This window comes from Eptatretus burgeri, chromosome 9, assembly GCF_056783735.1.
Source record: "Eptatretus burgeri isolate ZD-2024b chromosome 9, Ebu_testis_v1, whole genome shotgun sequence".
Lineage (NCBI taxonomy): Eukaryota > Metazoa > Chordata > Myxini > Myxiniformes > Myxinidae > Eptatretus > Eptatretus burgeri.
The window spans coordinates 44,938,489-44,954,446 of record NC_140969.1 but is presented as its reverse complement, the minus strand read 5'-3'; the positions used below and the strand labels follow the sequence as shown (position 1 = coordinate 44,954,446).

Sequence of the window (15,958 nt, the reverse complement as noted above, 5' to 3'; positions counted from 1 at the left end):
CAAGCAAATGGATTATTACCTTTCCAACAGTAGCATTTGCATTATTGTATGACAGCAGAAACTCTTTTGAATAAAGTGTTACGGATGGAGAAACTGCGCTCTTTTTATATATCTTCGCTATAGACGAGCAAAGGTAGCCTGCATTGCTAGGCAACGCCAGGTGTCTCCTCGACACTTCCGCTCCCTCATCCCACCCCACCCCCTCCCTCCAGACTCCCACCTCACCTCTTCCCCTCACTCCTCCACTCCACCCCTTATCCCCTCCCCTCCTCCCACCCTTTCCTCTCTGTCATTCCACCCCTCCTCTGCTTCCTCCCTGTGACCCACCCCTTTCCCTACCTCATCCCATGCATCCTCCTACCCACCCCTTGCCCTCCATTCTCCCACCCATCCCTTGCCTTCCCACCTTCTCCTGCCCCTTCCCCTCCCTCCTCCCACCCCAACCCATCCCCTATCTCCTCCCACCCGTTCCCCTACCTCCTCTCACCCCTCCCTCCGCACTCCCATCCCTTCAACAGGTAAGATATTAGATAGCACAGTACCCATCCTCTGGGTGGGTTGAGTTTGTGCATTACTTGCTGAAATTAAAGTAGTCTGTGTTTTGCAAGAAGAAGATTGATATTTGTGGGGTGTGCGCCTAAAAGGTTCTAGACCATCGGCTCTTAACCTGGAGGGGGGGGGGGGCGTGAGTAGTTTCCAGAGGAGATGTGAGCCCAGAGAAAAAAGTAGGAATTTCTATAATTATTTTTGGAATTCTCTTAACAAGTGTTTGCATAATATCGTGATGAGCATAAAAAACCCAAAAGTATCGCCTTTAATAACTTTCGTTTTCTATTCGCTACTTGGCCTACCATTTTCTGTATTAAAGAGCAGGTTGCGGGTTGCTGATGACTTCGCTTGATTCAAAGGTTGTAAGCACATTAATAACACTGGTTTACAAAGAAATTTAGGCACGCATGAAAATAGGTGTTCTAAGCTAATTTTGGGGTGCTGATTTCAGATATGAAATCCATTTTCACTCATCACCTCTAGTTTTTGAGATATACATGTACGTACATGTATACATATAGCCCTAGACCCAAAAATATCTAAATATTTCAGTAATACACTGCATAAATAGATGTTTTAGACTAATTTAGGGACTAACCCTAACAGCTGTGTCCAAGCACTACATGCAGAAGGATTGGGGGTCTAGGAGCACTTTTGTGCCTGGGGAACACAGTGTCCAAGAAAATCCTCTGGTGGACATGAACAAGGTGCTTCTTCCCCCTCTTCATATCAAGCTTGGCCTCATGAAGAATTTTGTGAAGGCCATGGACAAGGATGGCGCTGCCTTCCAACAGCTGTGCACTCTGTTCCCAGGTCTCAGTTCTGCTGAGCTCAAGGAGGGCATCTTCGTCAGACCTCAGATCAGGGAGGTGCTGAAGGATGAGGTATTCGAGGAGAAGCTCACCTTGAAGGAACTGAGAGCATGGGAAGCATTTGTCAGTCTGCCATGGCTTCCTTGGTAACACATGGGCACTAGATTACCAAATGCGTGTCGAGAAGTTGTTGCAGGCTTATCAGGATATGGGGTGCCGAATGTCTCTCAAGATTCACTTTCTCCACTCCCACCTCAACTTCTTCCCCCAAAACCTCGGAGCAGTAATTGACAAACATGGGGAAAGGTTCCACCAAGATATTACTAAGATGGAGAGCAACTACCAAGGCAAGTGGAACCCCAGCATGATGGGGGACTTCTGCTGGATGCTCCTGCGTGACAGCTCAAAGGCAAAGTACACCAGATCCTCCAAAAAAAACTCACTTCTGACTGTCTAGTACTATGATGTGTATATATGCTTATATCCAAGTAATAGTAATATTTAGTGCTGTTAGTGTTCTGTGTCGATGTTTTGTTTCATTCTGTAATATTCCATTTGAATATATGAAATAAACACATTATATTATAAATGTATTCATTATAATAAAAAATGGGATGTGTGAAAGCAAAAAAACTAGAGGTGATAGAGCAAAACTGTTTAGAAATTTGAATTCAGCATATCAAAATTAGTCAGAAACACCTATTCACATGCTTGCCTCAGAATGTTTTTTTTTTTTTTTTGTAAACCATTGGAATCGTTGGGTATTTATTTTCTTACATTTGAAACTAAAAATATGCTCAAATTAACTTTTAAGTCAAAACTTTTGTCAGTGATCGAAAAACAGTCCGGAAGTTACCGAAGATGCTATGACGTCACGTTCTCCGAAAACTTCGTGAACATTCGGAAACAGCGTGTAAACAATGGCGAGATGCGAATCGGAGAGTGATTTCAGCGGCGATGAAATTGAGTGTTTTCATTCCGATATTGCCGAGGACGAGTCGGAGGATGAAGGGAATTTATACTACCAGTCTTCTTCTTCTTCTTCTTCTTCTTCTTTCAGCTGCTCCCGTAAGGGGTCGCCACAGCGGATCATCCGTATGATCCGCATAGTGATTTGGCACATGTTTTACGCCGGATGCCCTTCCTGACGCAACCCTGGTCACCTCTTACGACACAGGGATATGGTACACCTATTTTAACTGGGGTATACACCGGCCCAGTACACTGGTACTCATTTCGCCGACCTCGGAAGGATGACAGGCTGAGTCAACCCCCTGGTGTATTAATTCAGTGGCCCAACGGGGCTTGAACTCAGGACCTCTTGGATCCCAAGCCGCTGCCCTAACCACTGCGCCAACACCAGGCTCAGAATTTATACTACCAGTACGTGCCCGTAAAAAAATATATATATTAATAAATAAATATTCCAACCGCGAACAACAAACAACAACCAGACAGGCCGTTTCTTCGCTCTCGCGTGCCCTCTGTGCGTGACCCGGAAGTTCGCATATTATTTGCAGTGACGATTATTCGCAATTTAGTTTTAATACCCAATTATTCAATTAGCACAAATATTTTACCTTTTCGCAATGTTGTGGCAAGGAAAAACAGAGAAGAGAAGAGAGAAAAAAATTTACTTCCTGGTTCGCAGCATACCAGCACTCTGATGTTACCGAAATTTATACACCGTCTAATATGAAAACGATCATAACTTGGGGCATTGTGTTTATCTATAAATGCGCATAAGAAATCGAGAAATTATTAGAATACACGAAGTCATCACTCTCCGGAAGCCCGTACGTTGCAACCCATAATAGGAAACGCAGCTGAGCTTCCCTTCCCCATCGGCCACGCCCACGCAACGTGTCCTGCCATTGGTTTGGTAAATGAATGGCCATAACTTGGGAACCACTTGTCCGATTAATATCAAACATTGAAAAGGCACAACCTCAGGTCCCCAGCAATATACCTGGCAAGTTTCAATTAGATCGGACCAGTGGTTGTCGAGAAACAGCGGTCACACACACACACACACACACACACACACACACACACACACACACACACACACTGATGGAATGAAAGACAGATGGAGTTTCTGGCCCTGAGCCATAAAAATTTGAGCCACTTGAAAGTGCCAGAAAACGGCCTATTTCGTGTACAAGTGGCAGGACTGACTGCCCAGCAGTTCACACTGACAGACTCCACCAGACAGATCGGTTTGTAGATTTTCATTTTCTTGTTCAATGCATAAAATAATGTAAAGTTTGATTCGTCTGTGACTTCATTTTTTTTTTTTTTTTTTTAACTCTCCAGTAGCCTGGTGTTGGCTCAGTGGTTAGGGTGGCGGCTTGGGATCCTCTGGTCCTGAGTTCAAGCCCCGTCGGCCGCTGAATTAATACACCAGAGGGTTGACTCAGCCTGTCATCCTTCCGAGGTTGGGGGGTGTCCGTGTGTGACTGTGTGTGTGTGTGACTGTGTGTGCGTCTGACCATGTGAGTTTCAGCGTGTGTGACTGTGACCGTGTGACCGTGTGTGTGACCGTTTGCATGTGTGACCGTGTGAGTTTCAGGGTGTATGCGTGTGTGTGACTGTGCGTGTGTATGTGTGACCGCGTGTGTGTGTGTGTATGTGTGACCGCGTGTGTGTCTGTGTGGTGTGTGTGTGACCGTGTGTGTGTGTGACCGTGTGTGTGTGGGCGTGTGTGTGTGACCGTGTCTGTGTGTGACTGTGTGTGTGTGACCGTGTTTGTCTGTGTGACCGTGTGTGTGACCGTGTGTGTGTGTGTGTGAGTGACCGTGTGTGTGACACTGTGTGTGACCATGTGTGTGACAGTGTGTGTGTGACCGTGTGTGTGACCGTGTGTGTGAGTGTGACCGTGTGTGAGCGCGTGTGTGTGTGTGTGTGACCGTGTGTGAGCGCGTGTGTGTGTGTGTGACCGTGTGTGTGTGCGTGTGTGTGTGTGTGTGTGTGACCATGTGTGTGTGCGTGTGTGTGTGTGTGTGAGTGACAGTGTGTGTGTGTGTGTGTGTGCGCGTGACCGTGTGTGTGCGTGACCATGTGTATGCGCGTGACCGTGTGTGTGCGTATGACCGTGTGTGTGCGTATGACCGTGTGTGTGCGTGTGTGTGTGTGTGTGTGTGTGTGTGTGTGTGTGTGTGTGTGTGTGTGTGTGTGACTGTGACTGTGTATGTGTGTGTGCGTGTGTGTGACCCTGTGTGTGTGGTGTGACCGTGTGTGTGTGTGACCGTGTGTGTGTGGTGTGACCGTGTGTGTGTGTGTGTGTGTGTGACCGTGTGTGACTGTGTGTGTGACCGTGTGTAAGTGTGACCGTGTGTGTGTGTGACCAAGCTGTTTCTCGACAACCACTGGTCTGATCTCATTGAAACTTGCCAGGTATATTGATGGGGACCTGAGGATGTGCCTTTTCAATGTTTGATATTAATCGGACAAGTGGTTCCTAAATTATGGCCATTTATTTACCAATCAATGACAGGACACTTTGCTGCGTCGGCGTGGCCGATTGGGAAGAGATTCTCAGCCACGTTCGCCATTTCCCGTTACAACGTACGGACTTCCGGATCGTGATGACTTCGTGTATTCTCATAATTTCTCAATTTCTTATGCACATTTATAGATAAACACAATGCCCCAATCCAATCGTCGTTTGCGAGAGCGAAGGAACGGCCTGTGTCGTTGTTTGAAAGTGTTTTCTTTTTTGTGTGTGTTTTTTTGTAGTACGTTTTTTTTTCTTCTTCTCTTCTCTTTGTGTTTTTCCTTGCGATGACATTGCGAAAAGGCAAAATACATTGGCGCTAATTGAATAATTGGCCATTAAAACGAAATTGTGAATAATCATAGGTGACACAGTGTGAGAAGATGAAGCAGGAGCTCGCTGAGGAGGAGAAGGCTGAATGGTGGGCACAGCGTCACCCTTGTCTCACTTGAGCAGTTGTTTTGAAACCGAGCTCACTCATTGCGTTGTGTTCGTAATCCTCGGCTGTGAAATGGTCACCACAAATGACAAGTCTATCCAAAGGGTCCTCTTTTCCCGTTTTCTTTGGGGGAAAATCCACCCGTTTTGTTTGTACAAATCTTATCCACTGCCAGCAAATGTTTGATTCCGTCGGGAATCCGTGAGAGTGATTACCCGTTTTCCAGCCATTTTCGCAAAACATGACGACACATACGAGGCATGATGTGCAAATATCCAAATAACTTTGTTTTACAATAATTCAAAATAAAGAAGGATAATATAGACAGTTGCAAGTTTAAAAAAGTGAAAGAACGGCCCACTGAACTGGACACTTCAATGAGTGAGTGAGCTTCCGCTTTGTTTTGGAGAACGTGACGTCACCATCCATATATGGGCACACGGCTGTTTTTTTTCAACAGCCTCGAGAAATACCAACTTCGGAGTTAAATTTCATTAATTTTCCCAATAGTTAGGCAACCACAATAGTTCGCATCGAACAATTTAATGCACATATAATCATATTGATAAATTTTCAGAACATGTTTGGTGACCCACAACCTGCTCTTTAAAATTCAACATTTATTTAAATTTAATATTAAAATTTATATTTTAATTTTAATAAAAAAAAATTTTTCACAGATTTGCAGTAACCATTTCAAACTAAATCATTCACAATGAGTTCAAAAAAGTGGAAGTATCTTGAATATATTCGATTTGGATTTGTGTCCCTCCAAAAGGGGGACACAGAGGTACCCCAGTGCGTAATATGCTACAAGACTGAGCAATGATGGCGTGCGGCCCACACGCTTGGAACACCACTTGAAGACAATGCATCCTGCTCTAGCTGCCAAACCCAAGACATTCTTTGAAACAAAAAGGCAGTCCTTGAAGCAAGCTAAGATGGACAGCAGAGGAGCATTTTGGCAACAGACTTCAAAGGTTGTTGAGGCTTCCTACGAGATCGCCATGTTGATTGCAAAGAGCAAAAAGAGCCATAACATCGGATACATTCATAAAACCAAGTGTACTGCGTGCAGCAGAGCTCGTTCTGGGGAGGGATCGTGCAAACAAGCTTTCCCAAATCTCTCTATCAAACGATTCCGTCAAGGGAAGGATCGATGAAATGTCTCAAGACATCAAAGATCAAGTTCTCGACCAAGTAAGAGCTTTTCCTGTATTTGCCATCCAGTTGGACGAAATGACTGATGTTGCTCAGTTTTATCAGCTGCTAATGTATTGCTCGTTTTGTGTCAGGCAATAGTGTAAAAGAGCAAATGCTCTTCTGCCATCCCATGGAAAGTTATACAACAGCAACAGATATTTTTTAAGTGGTATCAAACTTCTTCCAGGAAAATCAACTTTTGTGGGACTCGCTGGTAGGGGTGTGCACCGAACATGACAGATTTGCATAACTGCCGCGCATGACAGAGTGTGGCACTGGCTATTTAATTGAGCAAAACAGTTGGGGTAAAACTTCCTGGCTATCGCTATTGGAGACTTTGTGTGACCAATAGGAAAAGACACCCTGAGTAAGTTGGAAGCAAACATGTACGGGTTTATTTATATCCAGGAAACTCACTGCTTCATCAGCAATATCTATATTAATTCTCGTCTGATAGGAACTGGGGTCAGACGACAACTGCTTAGATTCCTGTGCAACCTTCTTCGCAATTCGTTCCATAGAAACATCGATGGCGTCATCTTCATCTGATGCTACTAAGTTGATTGCAGTAGACGCTCTGCTGTGAAACGAGATTAAACTAGCGACACCTTCACCAGACAGAACCAGAAGCTCAGAGCCAAGTATATCCAACAATTTGGATAACAGGGTTCGTTGAGAGTATAGCTTCCCTCCATGATCCTTGTACATATTGTAGACTTCTACTGAATTCCAGATGCGCAACATGTCGTTTTTCATCGATAGGATGGTAGAACTGACAGCTGGCTCAATGTCTTGAGTTTCTCTGCCACTGTGTGCTGCTGCTGCAACAGAACGGGGTGCCACAAAGGACTTTCTGCAGTCAGTGATATCTCGCATCAGCAGCATGAAGATCACCGATTGCGCCCATTAATTGTATCTTGACTTGGCGTCCTTCTTCATCCTGGCGGGAATCAATAACATCGAGAATAGTTTGTTTGAAAGTTGTCCGAACACGATCTGCAGTCCTACAAAGGAGAACTCGCCGCCAACGATTAGGATTCTTCTTATCAAAGTCCATGATGCACTTTTCTCTGCAAAAAATGCAATGTTCTTTAATGTCAAATACTGTCGTCTTTGAACGGCGGCTTCTTTTGCTTGTTGAAGCATCTTCCAAACAGACATTACTCATTCGTTTCAAGTGTCTTTCTATGTGTGAGCATGATGTGTACGTTGACACACAGTCTCTATGGCATTTTTGCTCGATAGATTCGTCTGCCTGTAATCTCTGTTCAAGCTCTTCATGTATACCATCTTGTCTTGCTTTGCTTGACCGGATGATACTTCGCACTCTGTCTGGACCAACTGCTACCAGAAGTTTTCCAGCTTTAGTTGCATCGTAGGGACTGAAGAAACAGTCTCCCATGGTGATGGAGCCTCAACCTGCAACAATAGAGGTAATTAAAAACATCAGTAAACATTTAATTTCTTTGTTCGTATTTTTAAAAATTCTCAGGAACAAGTTCCACCCTGCGTACTTTTAAAAATCAATAACATACACAGTTTCTTTCAGACAGATCATGTTAAATAATAAATAAAAAAACTTGCTTGCAAATAATATTAATCATTCTACTGTATCAGAAGACATTACTCTTACTTAAAACTCAGTTCTCCATGTTTCTTTCATTACATTACAAGCCTCAACTTACTTGATCAGAAACAGTTCATGCTGTTGATCTTCTGAGGTCAGCCATTTCTTCATAACTGTACAGGGGATAAACGGTTCTGCGCAAGTTATTTTTAAACAGTTTTGTATATTTTACATATTAATGAGCTAAATTTCAATGTTATCAAATTTTAAGTGGGCTTATCATAACCAGTGACCCTAAAAACATTGGTTTGGACACCTCAACCAGGCTGTTTGGATGCTTACTTCTGGAAGAAAAATTGTTATTTTGATAATGGTGACTGCTAATTTGCATATTAATGAACAAAATTTAAATGTTATCAAATTGTAAGTGGGTTTATCATGACCAGTGACCCTAAATACATGGGGTTGGACACCTCAACCAGGCTATTTGGATGCTTACTTTTGCAGATATTAAGAAAAAGTCATTTCGCCAAGGGTCACCGCTAATTTGCATATTAATGGATTTCTACAAAAATTCTCAAGGGTGTCGGAGTGGCATCAATCGGAATATTCATTCAGATGGTCTGGTGATCATAAAAATGCAGAAAAACATTGTGTGGACCCTAATGCAAGGTGTTTGACATCTTGAAAAATGGTGTTTGACATCCGGCCTAAAAGCAATGAGGGTGTGACACGTATACAATGGAGGAAATTCCAATGGCTTGTATGTGCAGAAAATAGATTAGACACAGAGCAGAACTTGTTCCCTTGACACTTATGATCCCCTTCTTCAATCATTAAGAATCACAACTGGAGAAAGGTGGAGAGGAAGAAAAGTAGATGCAGAGCAGAGCAGAACATGGGTGCGGCTCCTTCCCACCTTAGTCAAATGCGTGTAAGCTCATACCAGGTGCAGACTCGTGTTAGCTTCCCCGACTTGGCTCTCGTGGTCACAACAGGCAAACATGAGCACAGGTTTGACCAAAGGATTTGTGGTAAGGAGAGCTTGGTTGATCGTGATGTGTGGTCGAGTGAGATGCTCAGAAAGGTTGCTTCAATATCACTTGTTCACGGTCTTCCACGAACATCCACTCTCTCACAGAAGTCAAGCTCGATCTGCTGTTGCATGGGTGGAGCATGTCCTCCCACCATGAAGGTCAAGCTCCATCTGCTTGTTTTACAACAGAGGTTAGAACTGATCTGCTGCTGCTGCTGCTGCTGCTGTTCAAATGTGTTGTTTTTCCAATAGTAAACAAAAGAACCAAGAGACCACTGTCAGGCTAATTACCTCCATTGTGTCCAAATGGGGTGTTTGCCTGAATTGAAAGAATGATTCCATTTACCTTCCATGTGTTCACGCACCCGCTTAAGAATCCTTGGTACGAGTCCAACGGTAATTTCTGGTTCATTGTTTCAAACCAACAGATATTTGGTGACGTATGGACTTGTGACAGGAGGTAATTTGTGATGTGGAATGGAAAAGCGGCGAGGGGGAGATTTGAAGGACAAATTACAGGATTGTGAGGATGGGCCATGAGAAGCCACGGCTTGAAAGGCGAACATGGGAAGGGATTGGCGATGGATGGGCAGGTGGTGCCATAGAGGGATCCAAAGATGGATCGATAGACAGAGGGATTAAAGAGAACCCAAACATTCTAACAATGCGTATTCCTCCCAAAGTCCCTCTATACAACAGGTAGGAAATCTTTCTCACATAAACTCAAGAAACATCTGTTTGTGGAAAATTCTACTCGTCTGAATGCATATGGGGGCCTTTTCCAAAACAGCAACAACATATTCCATACCAATGCCAGGAGTTTAAATAATAAGATGGAAGAGCTTGAAGTCAAAGTAGATCGCGAGGAGTACGATATAGTTACAATAAGTGAGACATGGTTTAAGGAGAGTAACTGGAGGACAGGATTAGATGTGAGACTTGGACTCTGAGACGGAGACTTAATTCCTTTGGTACCACGTCTCTTCGGAGAATCCTTGGCTATCGCTGGTCGGACTGTGTGTCCAACGAGCGGTTGCTGAGAGAGACTCAAATGACATTTGTTACCTGCATAGTCCGTGAGCATCAGCTGCGGCTATATGGACATGTGGCTCGTTTTCCTGCTCACCAGATTCTCTCAGCGAGGGAGCCTCGTGAGCCAATGGGCCAACCACCTGCCTCGTGGTTGCAGCAGATTGATCAGCATCTCAAGGAGCTGGGGATGGGTCAGGCATCTGCCTGGGGGATGGCCAGACGGAGGCCCCTGGAGTACCGGCGGAAAGGGGTCCCAGTGACGAGCTGCTCTGGCGCATGCTCCCGTACCTGACCTGACCTTAATTACAGTCCAATTAGCTTACTGTACTTCCAATCATCAGGAAGGTCATGGAATCCATCATCGCAGTTAACATAAAATCATTCCTTTTCTCAAACAGCCTCATCTTAAAACAACTGGGATTCAGACCTGGTCACTCCACCTTGGACATGCTGCTTATATTCACCCAACAATGGATGGAGGCCCTCAATATCAGACCTGAGGTCAGGGCTGTCTCTCTGGACATATCTTGAGCTTTTGATAGTCTGGTATCCTGCCTTGTTCTCCAAACTGTCTGCCTATGGAATCCAAGGCCAACACCACTCTTGGATTACTGATTTCCTCCACTCTCATAGCCAACGTCTTGCTCTCAAATTAACCCTTTCTTCTTCTCTGCCTGTCTGAGAACACCCCAGAGCGGTGTTCTCAGCCCCATATTATTCCCAATCTTCATCAATGTTTTCACTGACTCTCTGGAAAATCCTCTTTATTTCTTTGCTGATGACTCCACTCTCTGCCGTGACATCTCTCATCCTTCTGACAGGCAGCAGCCTCTTCCCTCTCCTCAGACCTTGACAAAAATCACAAACTGGTCAAACACAATTTGGATTATGTATCCATATTGTCCACCCTTTGCATTTTCCCTTACCCATTATTACCTGCATCCCTTGTTTGTCTGTCTCTAACTACTTTCTCCCTCCACCCTGTTGTTGGTGTTTCCCCTTCTCTTGCTGTTACCTTTGTTGTGTTGTGTCCTGATTTTATCTATGCAATTGCTCATCCACGAGACTAGACAATGTAAAAAATAAATAAACATTTTCTTTATACAGTGCCCCGACATTCACAGCATTTTTCAGGAACGTATCTCCCACGAATAGTGGGGTCCAACTACATATGAATAGATGATACATAAATCAATAGCATTTGTCATCTGGAACTAATATCCCAGTACCATGAGCCTTGTGCTCAGCTGGGAATACAAAACAGGCAAACCCAAATTAGGCCTTTTTTAATTCGTCCGAAAGAGTGGTTTTGTAAAAGGTGCCATTCGTCTCATCAGTTTACCGAGGCCGAATTGAAATGCGTCAAAACATCTCGACAATAACAAAACTCAAAAGCATATTGTAACAAAACTTTATTTCAAAAAAAAAAACAAAACAAAAAAACAAAAAACAAAAAAGAAAACCTAGCAAATCAATTACACCCCTCAATGTTCCAGAATAATAAACTTAAACACAACTTAGAAATTAAGCACAATGTGCGCCAAAATCTTGACCTGTAGACAAAGAGAAGTAACTTCAAGAGACAGGGCCACGTTCTCGGAAACTGGCATTTCCTGCACAAATGCAAGGACCTTGAAAGGAAACATTCAGGGAGAAAAGAAAAACAAAACCTGAAGAAAAAGAAAAACAAAACCCGAAGAAAAAAATAATAACTTGCACCCAGCTCATCCAACCCTGTACATTCCGACCAACAGCAATCACCACCACCACAACCTGATGCACACCTGCGATATAGTCGGAGACAGAGTGACGACCAGAACGGCGATTGCTGTGCTACTGTGATAACAAACAAACCTCAAGGGCCCCTTACGCCATAATCGAGAAAGGGTGTTGATGGGGTCACATGATGTTGAAATTATATTTATTTATTTATTAAAACGCTTCAAGGGCATGTTGGGTGTTAAGCTTAAAGACAGCCAAACATTAAGCATCAGTCAAACAAGAAGAGAAAAGCAAAACTTATATTAACAGACTGCTAAAGTACTTACATTAAAAATTGTGGAAAGGACGTAAACAAGAATTGTACATACAAACAAATAATTGGGATTGAAAACACGAGAGAAGCCCTCCAATTGGGTGCAAATTTACCGAGAAAGCATTCGTCTCAACACAGAGTAATAGTGCGGATGAGTCTGACTTACAACAATATTTAACGTGAACGAACGTAAAATAACAAATTGTGTAAAACCGTATACTGTGATCGATGAATCGGAGCGAGACAAAGAAGAGAACCTGAAAGAGTACACATGAACTGAGGGGGCGAAGGGAAGAGATAAGGATAAACAAAAGTAATTTGAAGTGAAGGAATAGAGGCTTTGGAATGGCTATGAGGTCAGCCATGGATGTGTGAGGCAGGTGGCGGCGTTTGCTCTCTTTTCAGGAATGATGGCAAGCATCGGTAACAGGAAGTCTGTGAACTGGATGGCTTCCTCTATTGACCATTCATACTTCTCCACAAGCACGTCGCACAGGCCCCAAGGCTTTAACTTGGTGATGTGCCGCAAATCTCCTGCCCAAAGCGGCACACGGAGGACAAGAATCACATCGAGTCACACAACACAAGCACGCACCACTGTTGCCGACCAATGTGCAATATTACAGGAATCAGGATTAAAGGTCAGGAATGGTGTAAATATGTACATGGAAATGGTACCTTGTCTGGTGAAAAACTCCTTGGAGTATTTCCCTGAAAGACAGTACTTCCGTGGGATTTTTCCCAAAAGTTCAATGATGAGTGCGATGTGGTCTGCAGGAAAACACCACGACCACCACCACTTACAAAAAGTCCATAAAATGCCAGAACGATAAAGGATAAAGAAATGCTGATGGGATTTAGATGTGAACAGAGATAAGAAACCACACAGGCACGACGCCCTCGTGCAACCACAACAAATTCTGGTTCAAACAAGTACAATCCGTCACAAGCGTGCAAGTTGCAGCACTCACCCTCGTCTCGAGTGTAATCTTCTCCCGAATGTGGTTCAAAGAGATAGTCTCCAGTGGCCAGTTCAAAGGCCTGTAAAGGGATGAACAGACAGAGAAAAGGTGTTCACAGTGACTCGACCATTCAAGCAGCCACATTGAAACGACGAACAATGTACAGGGAATTTTACTTTCGACCTTTTACAAACTTAGTCATCCACCACAAGTCAGGAGGAAAAGGGAAGTAGATCTGACCACAGTTCGTTAAATATGCTGTCAAACAAAACAATGGGACACCCCTTCCCAGTTGTGAGAATTGTCCACGTGCGAATCCAATTTGTTTAACCGGGCATATCATTTGCAGATGCAGTACGATGAGGGAGCAGTCCCATTGCTTGAGTTTTAGAGCATCGTGATGGAGTTTCGATGAGAAATGATAATCGACCGTCAGCGAGTAGATACCACCATGAGGATGATTTAAAATCGAACACTCTCCAAATCCATCACTGTGAGGTGCAAGACTCCGACCCTGAAATTACATTTGAAGATCATGACAAGAGAAAAGAACCCTGTTGTGGATTGTTTGCCAAAATGGATGCTGGATGTTACTCGGTGAATAATAATCATGCAGCCTTGCAGCAGGCTCCTTGACAGAACTCTCCAGAGTACAAGTGGCAACCCACGTCAAATAATTGAGGCCTGTGGGTAAAGTGGGGAAAGCCACATGGCTTGCTGCAACCGGAAATTGCCCAACATGGTGAATTCTCTTCATTAGAGGCAACACCTCCGAACTCTGCCTTTGTCCTTCTCATATTCTTTTCCAGTCAAATATCTCAGGCTTTCATAGGTCTGTGCGGCCATAGAGAGCGCTAGAATGTGTGCCGCAAAGAGTACCTGCACATTCTCCATCGAGGAAGATCTTAGCCCTGCTCCAACACAATCTCTGCACTAAAGTAAAAAACTGTATAAAAGTGCTGCCTGCCCCAAAAACATTGCAAACTAGACCACAGATGAACCAGGGGTGAAAAAAAAGCTGGATACAGAGGAAGATCATCCTCCATTAGTAAGTATGTTCCACACAAGGAAAAGGCAAATGTTTTAAGGACCGATTAAAGAAAATCAATATAAAAATATCTTCAAAATTGAAGACTTGCATAATAAATTTTTTAAATCACTTTGGCAACATCTCAAATCGACAAATACCTAATAGAAGGAAGTAACTCGCCAGACAAGAAGCAATTGAAGGTCAAAGACAAATGACAATGAAATAGGTAATTGAACAGAAGACAAAAAAAAAAATTCTGTCTCTTCCTCTGGTATCCAAGGCCATCTCCACTTATGGCTCACAGACTTCCTCTCCTGTCGCAGCCAATATGTGGCCCTTAATGGAGTTCTTTCATCCCCTCTTCCTGTCCAGGCTGGAGTTCCTCAAGGAAGCGTTCTGGGCCCTGTTCTTTTTCTGGTTTTCATCAATGATCTCTCCAACTCTCGAAAATCCTCTTTATCTCTTTGCTCATGACTCCACCCTATGCTGTAACATCTGTTATCCCTCAGATTGGCAAGCCGCAGCTTCTTCACTCTCTGCAGATCTGGATAAAATCACAAACTGGTCGAACACATGGAACATGTCTTTCAATCCTGACAAATCTCACACTCTCACTATGTCTCTCCAAAAGGACCATCTGGAACCCCTCCCCCTAATTTACTTTCTCAACAATCCCCTTGAAGAAGTCCTTTCATTCAAGCTTCTGGGTCTCACGATCTGCCATGATCTTTCTGGGAAACCCACATTTCCAAGCTGGCCTCCAACGCCAGTGTGGGCATCCTCCATCATGCAAAGTCCTTCCATGGCACACATGAGCGACTAACCACTTACAAAGCTTTCATCCACAGTTTGATGGCGTACTGCTCCCCCCCTTCCCCACTCCCACCCCCCTGGGGTGGTGTTCCTGCTTCACTCCTCGCTTGAATTCACGCTGTGGAAACCAAGGCAAAAAACACACACACGCACACACACGGAAAAGCTATGACACAGAACAAAATCAGAGCACAACACAACAAAGGGAACATCAGGGGAAACGTGAAAACACCAACAGCAGGGTAGAAGGAGAAAGTGGATGGAGATGGACAAACAAGGGATGCAGGTAACGACAAGGGGTAAGGGAGAAGGTAAAGGGTAGCCAGTATGGATACATAAGCAAAATTTTGGGAGAGGTGCGGGATGGTTTAACGGGTGGAGAAAAGATCATGATTTTGGATGGGCGATAACTTGAGGTGGTGGTGAACAGCTGTCTTGAAGACCTGGAGAGAAGAGAGTGTGGAAGGTGGTTCCACAGGTGAGGGGGGGGAGGATTATATGAGTGCAGGTGAACAGTGATTATGTATTTGGGCAATTTCGCTAGGAAGGGGTTGCTGGTGGACCACATGCGTCCTGCAGATACCTGGGGGGGGGGGATGATTACAAGACACGGAAAGGGTGCAAGTCCAGAAATGAGGTGGAAGAAGACAGAGATGATCAACCTGTGGGCGATGGTGAAGTGATAGACCCATAGACTCAGCTTCATCACAAGATGAATAATTTATTGCCTTGGTTGTCAAACCGAACCACCATTTGTAATAGAGTCTATGGGAAATTGAATTCAAACTTACAAACACCCGACTTAAAAACGATTGTGTGGAACGCAATCTATTCCTTTGTCGAGAACTCCTTTTACTTTGAAATCTTTGTTCATGATCTTTAAAATAATTACAAATTTGATCTGGAAGTCCTTTCCCAAATGTGGATGCAAGATGAGGTCATGTGACACGTCACATTACACCACACCCCAGAAGTCTTCAATAA

The 15,958-nt window shown here is 43.9% G+C and overlaps 1 protein-coding gene across 4 annotated transcripts in view; it reads right to left on the bottom strand.

Moving 5' to 3' along the window:
- Positions 1-11,529: 11,529 nt before the first annotated feature.
- Positions 11,530-15,958, bottom strand: part of SRPK2 (SRSF protein kinase 2) — a 115,797-nt gene continuing 111,368 nt past the window's right edge. For all 4 annotated transcript variants that reach the window (XM_085894989.1, XM_085894987.1, XM_085894986.1 and 1 more), the window contains 3 exons: positions 13,141-13,210; positions 12,848-12,940; positions 11,530-12,703 (listed from right to left, as the gene is read on the bottom strand). In XM_085894989.1, the coding sequence (XP_085751115.1) occupies positions 12,519-12,703; positions 12,848-12,940; positions 13,141-13,210 (348 nt within the window). In that variant the 3' untranslated portion in view covers positions 11,530-12,518. The remainder of the gene's footprint in view (positions 12,704-12,847; positions 12,941-13,140; positions 13,211-15,958) is intronic.